General features: G+C 32.0%; 1 protein-coding gene across 1 annotated transcript; it reads left to right on the forward strand.

Moving 5' to 3' along the window:
• Positions 1 to 2,307: 2,307 nt before the first annotated feature.
• Positions 2,308 to 8,475, forward strand: LOC130814114 (uncharacterized). The gene is made up of 4 exons (XM_057680126.1): positions 2,308 to 2,473; positions 5,455 to 5,734; positions 5,859 to 5,975; positions 7,040 to 8,475. The coding sequence occupies exons 1-4, from the start codon at positions 2,469 to 2,471 to the stop codon at positions 8,255 to 8,257; spliced, it is 1,620 nt and encodes a 539-aa protein (XP_057536109.1). The 5' UTR covers positions 2,308 to 2,468; the 3' UTR covers positions 8,258 to 8,475.
• The last annotated feature ends 1,790 nt before the right edge of the window (positions 8,476 to 10,265 follow it).

A 10,265-nucleotide genomic window follows, 5' to 3' on the forward strand; every position in this document is an offset into this window, starting at 1 on the left:
GTGGAACGTCAGATTTTACTTGTTGTTCAAGGTTTTGAAGACTGATTTAGCATGACCAGATTGGCGAAATTATAGGATGAAGTTTCATTGGTTTGTACGACTATGTTGAGGCGTAACTTATATATAAGAGGCTTCAATCAAGAATTAAAAGATTGCAACACTACTTACAAAATAGCTTTTTGCTTACTTTGAGATTTAATATTCAAAAAGTGTTATAAACTTAGTTCATCTAGCTCTCACATTTGTAATAGGATTTAAAGTAAAAAGAGAGTTAGAATTTTAGTTTCATCTACGCCTAAAGTTTGGATACTTTTTAAAGTATTCATTTTGTTTTTTCTTTGTGAGATTAGGTTTAGATCTTTTATTAAAGCAACTTGTAAGACGTTGTTCAAGGGGAAGAACGTGGTGAGAGAAGATAGAGAGATCTTCTAAGTCATCTAAAGTTGAGACCGTCTTTATAAAAGACGCGTCTCAAATGGGCTAGCCCATTAGTAATAAAAAAATAACTACCAGAAAAACACGCGCTATGAAATCCTATTTGAAGTTGGTGTTATAACCTATTAAAGTTGGTATCTCCAAATAGGTTATAATACCAACTTTAATAGGTTATAACACCAACTCCAAATTCCAATTTTGATAGGTTATAATACCAACTTCAATAGGTTATAACACCAACTTCAATAGTTTATAATACCAGCTCCAAATAAAATTAAACGCACGCGTCAATTTTAGATTTTTCTCTTTTTTTTATTTGTTGGGTTTGGACCTGAAGAGCCATCTCTTATAAAAACGATCTCTTGGAAGAGACACGGATTTCATATTTCACCATTTAAACAGTTTTTGGGTTTTAAGGGTTTAAAGCTTGAACCTTGATTTAAAATAAGCTCAAATGGATGTAAAGTTGGTTTAAAATGTAGCATATGTGAAAAAAATTAGTCTATGTCTAAACATATTTTGAGGCAGACATGACTATAAAAATATTAGAAAAACTACATAACCATTTTCAGGCCCGACCCATTTAGTAAATTCAGCTATTTAAATATTTTTCGAAAATAATATGGTTTTTTCAAAAAATAATAATTTGGAGGTGCCATTTTAAAGTTTAAGAATAAGCATTTTAAATTTTGTAATAGACATTTAAAATTTAAAATTTAACAATTTTAAACTCTTGGAGTAGACATTTAAGTCTTATAGTAGACAATTTTAACCATTGGTGAAGGACTAAGGTTTGAAGTAGAGATTTTAAACCTTGATATTGATATAGAGATTTTAAGTATAATGGAAATTTCAACGATTACAGTATGTTGGTGAAACATAAAATTAAGACTTTGCAGAACAAACACTAAGACTTTAAGTATGAGTTTTAAGAGTTGAAATTTATATTTTAAGTCTTGGAATAAGTGTTCTAAGGATTAGAGTAGATAGTAAAAAAAAAAATTAAGTTAAGTCATTTAGTAAAAAAAAATTAAGACTTAAAGTAGGTATATTAAATATTGAAATTGATATTTTAAATCTTAAAATCGATATTTTAAAACTTAAAGTTGTTCAGCTAGTCTCTTGAGATACCGTCTCTTTGAGTAATGTATCTTAAGCCCAGCCCATTAAAGATTAATGCCTACTTACCGTATTCTTAATGCTTACTTACATTATCCCTAATGCTTATTTATCGTATCTTTAATTCCTACTTTCAATATCTTAAATATCTACTTACATCATTTTTAATGCCTACTTACAATATTTTAAAAAATGTATAATGAACCGGCCAATTAAAAAAGGTCTATTAAAGAGCGTCTCTCACAAGAATGTGTGAAGGTTGATAGAATAAACTTTTTTATTGGGCCACTCATACAAGCACCGGACCACGTACAAGATTTTGTGCATATGAGGAAATGAGAATCGAATGCAGTGCCGGAGCTACCTTTGATCTCACGGGGTCACGTGTTCTTAGGCGTTTTTAAAAAAAATTTAAGTAGACTTTTCTATTGGTAAGAGTAAAAATGTAAAATTAAAACTGAAATCTTTTAACGATAAATACTCCCTCATTTTAGTAATTTTGTCTTATTTATTTATTTTAACTCATTTTTTGTTCCATTTTTTTTATGGTATGTCGTATTTAAAATTTTAGCAAGGGAAAATAGTTTTTAATTTTACAAATGAAATTCTACCAAAATTTCGTCCATTAATAAATGCTAAAATTGTGAATCCGCCGCTGATCCTAAGCCATAAGCGTAAAAAGGAACGTTCGAGAAATTACTATTGTATATAATGCTGTGATTGTGAAGGTCACTGACGGCGGGGAAGTTATGACTTAAGAGAACTGTAGTAGTCTTTAATTTGAACGCTTGATATTGTTTGCCCTCTCTTCATCTCTCGCTCTCCACATAATCTACGCATAATCAGATACCACGGTTATCTTCAACGATTCTTATTCTATTCCTTCTTCAACATTCCAACTTTCTCAAATCTCAATGAGGTATAATACCCATTTCATCTTTTGATTTTGCACATTGCGTATAATATTTACTAAAATGCTTCAATTTCTGTGCGTTATGTTTCCTAAATTTTGTTGCCATTGACTGTTGATTGACGAAAATTTACTGGATTTTCAACTTTTGATAAAAGCTTAGTACGCAGTAGGATTTATGGTTCGAATTATAATTATTGTTACATTGTTGATAGGATTGCGTTTAGCGTTTTTAGATTTCTTATTCAACTAGCTCTTTACGGTTTTGTAGAATTAAAATCTTATAATTTTCTATAAATTGATATTACATCTAGAGTTCCATGAGAACCTCTTATATGGACCCGATGCACCCTAAAATAGTACTAACCTTAAAATGCTAGTGTTTTTGTGGAGTGGAGATTTAAAGAGTGTGCGTTGGTGGGAAGGAGATTAAGGAAAGGAGTGTTGTACGGTAAAATCAGGGTGCACTAAGTCTGTATAAGACTTTGACACTCTAGTATCGGTGACACATTACGTGTTGGGTGGCTGAGGTGACGAGCTGCAGTACTTGGTTGCATTAAGCAAGGGGAGAGGATCAGAGGAAACACGAGGTATAATGGAGCCCTTAACCTGTCTTCCTCCCCTGTGGATTATTGCTAGTATATATATTACGTTAAGGATATTATTGTAGTTGCACTGGACACTGGTGCATGTGTTGGTCTTTTTCTTATTCACATGGACTTGCTTTTGTAGATTATGCAACATTACTTGGCGACAACTTTATTATAAATTCTTTTTAGCTACTTACATAGGGTCATTCCATGATTTTTATTGGATCGATACTTGCATGCGGAATTTTAAAATGAATAGTAGGCTAGCTGTTCTTTTTATTATTGACATGGGCTGATGTTATGCTTAATTATGCTGAATTCTTAATATTATGATTTTCTATTATTGAAGTGAGCTGGAAGGAAATGAATGGTTTGTCTTTTTTTTTGTTTTTTTGGTTTTATGTGTAACTTGCAAAATTGTCAAATAACACTTATACAATGATGTTAAAATCCTTAAAAGAAAATCATAATATTACGATTCTTTCCTCAGTCATCTTAGTACACAATGAGATTGCTTGAGCTTTTGAGATGCCGCAAACGATTTCTAGTTCTTCATGCAATCCAAGCTTGTCATTCTTAGGGGCTTCCAACATCGAAATTAGTCTATCAACATCGAAAGTAGTCTATCAACATGTGCAATTCTCCCATATTTTGTTTGTTAATATCACCAATTAATTTTGTATTTATAGATGACTATTGACTAAATTCTACTATATTAGTAATGATCCAAATTAACTTCTAAGTGGCCGTTGATTAGGAATCCTACCGTATTTTTTGTGGCATTTTTAGGGACAGTTAGGCAATCATCTTTTAATTTTTTTGATTTTTTTTTTGCTATTATCACAGTCATAAAGAGACAAAGAAAAAGCATGTGTTGAAAATATTTTCCACCATATGATGATCTTGAGGTGATCTATACTAATAATAGAATAATGGGTTCAAAAGTCTTACTTCCGACTGATAGGGATGATAAAGAGGCAATGTAAGATAACATTCAAGAAATAACATAAGGTGCCTATTGAAGTGTAAGAAACTAACAACAGGGGTGTGGATGAGACTTTTTTTAAGAATACTACTAAAAGGCCCGGATGAACAAAGAGATTCAAAGCATGCAAAAAAGTTTAGAAACTATGATAGAGAAAATAATTGGAGGTAGCAATGTGCAAGTTGATAAATTGGTTTTGATGTTGAAAGCCCCTAAGAATGTTAAGTTTTGATTGTGTGAAGAACTGGAATGGTTCATGGTATCTCGATAGCTCAAGCAATAAATTAGATCCAGAACAAGATCGTAATATTATGATTTTAACATTATTGTAAAAGTTATTTGACAATTTTGCAAGTTACAAACATAAAACAAAAAATAAAATCCAAAGACTAATGATATTTTGTGTTTACTATGACTGCCACTCTAAACATCTCAGTAACTGTTTCATTTGAGGGTATAAAGTTATCATATATAAATGCCAAACCATAAGAAAATTTACTCCAAGAATAATTTCCCCCATTACCCTTGTACTATTTCAGCTCCAAAATCTCCCATCCTCCCTCCCCAACCCCCCCAACCTATTACTATGAATATAGGCATGACATACGAAGCCCAATTGAGGTGAGACTTAAGGCAAAACATTTGTTTTAATGGATGAAACTTAACCCTTGCCATGTCTTCATTAATGATTCGTTGGCAGTTCGATTGACCCCAATTATATATTTTGCTCGTCAGCATGTTGTTTCTCCTAGCTATCAAAATTTGCCAAGTTGCTGAATTTCCCAGACTAACAGCAGAGCTTCATCTTTTTGAAAACCTCCAACTATGGTGGAAAACATCTTTGGAGGTATAGAGAAGAAACATTGTTTATGGTAGTGGCAGTCCATTGTGAATTCTTAATGTTTCGTGATTAAGAGTATTGGTCTATCTTTTTTAATTATTGTTTTCCTTTTTTCTTTTAACGTTATTGTCTTCATTAACTATTTAATTCTTTGTTACTTATCCATTGTTAATATTATGTTATGCAAGTGTGTAATCTAAAGGGGAAATCAGACCTTTAACGTAATTTCTTACTCCTTGTTGGTTAATGGTACTAAAGGGTTAGGGGAATCTGTTTGTGTTGATTTTGATGAACTTTGCTATGCATTCTTATTCCCAATCTTGTTTTTTCTTCATAATTTCCCATTACCACCATAAACCTTGTCTAAGAATAATCTTGGCTAAATTACATTAGATTTCCAATTCCTACCTTTTAATACATACAGACCGTTAAATTATTATGTTTTTCATTATTGGATCTGAGTGGAACTGATCAGAAATTCAACCCTGTTTATTACCTTCCTTACAGCCAATGGGTACTGTACTGCTTTTATATTTTGTTAATATCTTATATGTTTCTTGATTTTGATGATAAGGACCAAGGAGCCTCAAAAGCTAGCTCAGAAAAGAAAACAGTATGGGGCAATCTTTATGGCAAACAACTCTACCAGGGAAGAATGCTTTAAAAGGGAAATCTTTGGTTTTCCATATGACCATGCTGACTTTGTGATGGGAGTTAAGACTGGGATGCTTTTGTTTCTCTATGATTTCGAAGATAAAAAGTTGTATGGAGTTTTTGAGGCGGATTCAGATGGTGCTATGAATATAATACCAAATGCTTACAGCTCAATATCACACCAGAAGTTTCCAGCACAGGTGCCTTATGTTTCATGTTTTCTCCTCATTTCCAACATCATGCTTATAAATTAGACGAATCCTCTTTTTTTTTTGTTTTTTTTTTTGTCTTACAAACATATAATTATTGTTTATCCCATTCTAGGTATGCTTCAGTACACTTTGGCACTGTGATCCTCTTCCTGAGCATGCTTTTCGCGATGCAATCAAGGAAAATTACTATGCACCTTTCAAATTTAATTTTAGTTTGTCTAGAGATCAGGTAGTCTCTCTCTCTCGGCTCAAATTTTATTATCACGGTCTTTATTTGATGCCTCTGTGAAGAAAACTCCTTGTTTTTGATTGCTAATGGTCATTTGTTGCTGCCAATTTCTTTTTGGACCAATATGCTTCATGCCCATAATTCTATTGTGGGGGAAAAGGTTGGATGAGCTGTACATGGAAATGTCAAATGGGAGAGCTTGTTATTCATGCTTTGGAATGACAAAAGTTCCAAATGACGGTTCTCCCTTGAGTATCCCATTTATCAGAGTTACCTTCTGAAATATGGTGACAATCCCTTCAATATTGAGCACTTATACCAATGGCTCCCCTTCAAGTTCCCTGTTCTTTGCTTTTCTTTTTTTAAATTATAAGGAATGTTACCACATGATTTGTGCGTTGGTATTTATTGTCAGCTTCTTTTTGACAAAGGAAGTTTGTTGTGTGTCTTTGGGGTTCTCTATTCATCACAGTTCTGCGGATCGAAGGTATTCTTATAATTGCTAATGAGAGAAGGGGTTGGTGAATGATCTGAGTACTATACAAGCATTGCTATCTCATTTTGAGAGATGAAAAGAAATATCATTGGTTGAAAGTATTTGTAGTAGTCAATTTATTTTGACAAAGCACTGAAAATGAACCCTTCCATTATAGCTCTATCAAAAAACCACTTACCAAACTTACCAAAATTTTTAAGTTGTTTACTGATGAAGTGGGTTCGATTGTGTACTTGGGTGGAGCGTTGCTGGGAAGTTTGTGAACTTCTGTTTTGCTCCAAAATCTAATATATTTGGCTGAAACGCAGAGATACGATATGAAATCTCTCCAACTTCATGTGTTTACATGGTGTTAAGGCAACTATACCTATACACTCCCTTACTTTCTGGAACTTTCTTGTTTATTTCATTTGTGCCTGTACTTATTGATAATGTCATTGTCTGTCATAAGAGACTTAGAGGTTTTTCATTTTTTGGTAATGGATGCTTGTATGCTATTGTGCATCCTTCACCAGTATATGAACTAGAAGTTATTTAATTTGTCTCTTTGTTTTTTCTTTTCTTGCAGGTAAGAAGGCTTCTCTCGTTGTTTGAGGAAAGAATGATCAAGACCCCTACTTTTCCTATTAGGGAAAGACAAGATCAGAGAAGCATCCAAATGGAAAAATATATGGCTGTAGCTCATTGTGGCTCTCCGGAAAATTCAGAATTTATCAAAAAGTCAATATCAGAATTGCAAGAATTAATTTCACAAAAGCAAAAATCAATTCAAGAAATGCGAAATCAGATTGAAGAGTCGATACAAGTAAAGAAGGATTATCTAGATGCGTGTGAGCATGTGGTTGTAGCACACCAGGGTTCTCTGGTAATTTCAGAATCAATGAAAGAGTCAATATCAGAGTTGCAAGACTCAGATTTAGGAAAGGAAGTTCCAGAAATGCAAGATCCGATACAAGAATCTACACCAGAAAATTTGGGCAGCATAGATGTTTCTGAACATGAAAAAATTACCGCTCACCATGAAGACTACATACCATTGTGTTCTATAGAACCTGATAAGTTTGAGGACCCTTCTAAAGACCCTTTGAAGGAGTCAATGATAGATTTGCAAGATTCAAATTCAGAAAAGCAAGTTCCAGAAACACAAGATCCAATTCAAGAGTCTAAATCAGAAAAGCTGGGCAGCATAGATGCTTCTGAGCATGATCAATTTCCTGGTCACCTTGACGACTACATACCGTTGCCTTCTATAGAACCTGATGAGTTTGAAGACCCATCTAATGTATTTCACGGGAATGCAGGTCCATTTACTAAAGTTGGTGGTTTCCTCAATCCAGTTGCATGGTCTTCAGGGAATCATAGCAGCTTCGGAGAAGATAAAAAGCAGACTGATTGTAGTACGAAGCATCTTGAATATTCAGAATGTTCAGAAGTAACTAGCTTTTCTTCTGGTTCTACGAGAAACATTGGAGTTTGCCACAACGTAATTGATGATTCCAGTGACATTCGGTCTCAGGGGATGTACTCAGATTGTTCAATGAACAGAACAAGCACATTCCAACGATTGTCAGGGCTTGGAGAAGTGAAGGCAGAAGAACATTCTTGTCATGGTGGTATTAAGGTGGACAGTTGTAAGGAGATCATGCAAGGATTGGACATTAGATGCAAAATGTGGAACCGGAAAAGAAGTTCTGAGAATGTTTCTCAATCTAGGGTCAGTGTGTTTTCTCGAATGAGAACCAGTGATGGAACGCCTTGGAAGAGAAATCAAAAGAACTGTAGCTAGTGATTACAGACCATGGATGTTTAAGAAATATCAAGTCATTGGAATTTTAACGGGCCCGTTTGATAATCGGTATTAAATAGTAGGAATGAGAATAATTTATTGTGTAAATTTTCATATATGTATCATGTCATTCTCATGGCACATGAAAGTTTGATTATTAAAAAGTTTTTGTTCACAATTTTCCATTATTACTTAAAATCATATTTTCAAATGGTAATGCATTAAAATAAATTTTATAAAAAAAGATAAAATTTTAAATGAAAATAAACATGATTATTAAACTTGTTAATAGATATTCCTACTAAAATTATATTATTTTTTCATTACTATTTTCACCCTTTAATACTGATTACCAAATGGGTAGAAATGCAAGAGTTATAATGTGCACTTAAAACAATGGAGTGTATATTTTTTAGAGTTCAGGGAGCATCGGGCTATAAGGTTGTAACATAAAAGCGCAAAATGCAAAACACAAGACATTCCCTTATATTGCCTTTCGGATCGTTCGTAGCGGAACCATAAAGATTCGCGATTTGGATCGTTGTTGACCATGTATACGTTTGCTAGAGTCAAAGTCCTTCTAAACCGCTCAAAGGATGATGTGATTTGAAGAGAAAAAGAGAAACTAAACCCTAAAATAAATTACAAAAGAAAATAAAGAGAATTAGACAAATAGGAGAAAGATAAACTAACTAAACCCTAATTCTTTGGTTATATACTTCAAGCTTTTGGTACCAAAAAAACGTACACGTTCTTTAATTTTGATCTGATATAATGTCTGTACAAAATAGGTAATTTAGTTATTTTAATAATTTTTTTATAGCACAATTATTAATCATTCAGATACAAAAAGGTATTTAATAATCATATTAAAAAATTTATATACTCGATCAAAGTAGACATTTTATTTATAATGTAAATTATTGAAAATTTACATTCAATGCAACAATAGAAAAAATAAATTTAATATATATAAAGATATTTTATTTTATAAGAAGTCCATTTAAATTATGTATATGAAGAAGCAAAAGAGAAAACAACATTTACACTCTAGAGCCATTGATAGTAATTGAGCAAATAAAAAGACAATATTTAATTTAAAAATAATTGAGCAAATAAAAACACAATATATAATTAAGGAATAAGAAAACAATATTTGATTTAAGGAATAATTGAGCAAAGTGACACGTGAATAATAATAGGAATTCCTCAACTCTAATTATAAAACCGCCACATGTCAAAGCGTTTTTGAATTCGTGTGGATATATATATATATATATTGGAGGGATCCATTGAGAAGGGTTAGAAGGACTCTACACCCTTAATTTCACTAAAACAAAAAAATCTATGGTCACGATTGAGCCAAAAAGTTATAATTGAAAAAGTAACTATGTTACACAGAAAGGTAACTACGAAATAATTTTTAAAATGTTTTTAATTTATAACATAGTATCCTTTTTTGTATATATAGTAACCAAACAAAATCAAACAAAAATCCTTCTCACCCTTCTCATTTTAAAATCCTTCTTATTTGATTATATATATATATATATATATATATATATATATATATATATATATATATATATATATATATATATATATATATATATATATATTTGATCAAATAAGAAAGATTTTAAAATGAGAAGGGTGAGAAGGATTTTTGTTTGGTTAATATATATACAAAAAAGCATACTATGTTATAAATTAAGAATATTTTAAAAATTATTTCATAGTTATCACTCTATGTAACATAGTTACTTTTACAGTTATGAGTTTTTTGCTCAATCGTGACCATAGATTTTTTTTATTTTAGTGAAATCAAGGGGTAGAGTCCTTCTTACCCTTCTCATTTTCAACCCCTACTCAATGGATCCCTCCCCTATATATAGTAGAAGTTCAAGTAAAAACCATCCTTATAATAAAATCGTGAAATCCAATTTGCCTGACATAAAAGTGTTATTTTTTTATTTTTTTTTTTACTAAAATGATGTTACTTTTAGGC

This window comes from Amaranthus tricolor, chromosome 5 (genome assembly GCF_026212465.1).
Source record: "Amaranthus tricolor cultivar Red isolate AtriRed21 chromosome 5, ASM2621246v1, whole genome shotgun sequence".
Taxonomy (NCBI): Eukaryota; Viridiplantae; Streptophyta; class Magnoliopsida; order Caryophyllales; family Amaranthaceae; genus Amaranthus; species Amaranthus tricolor.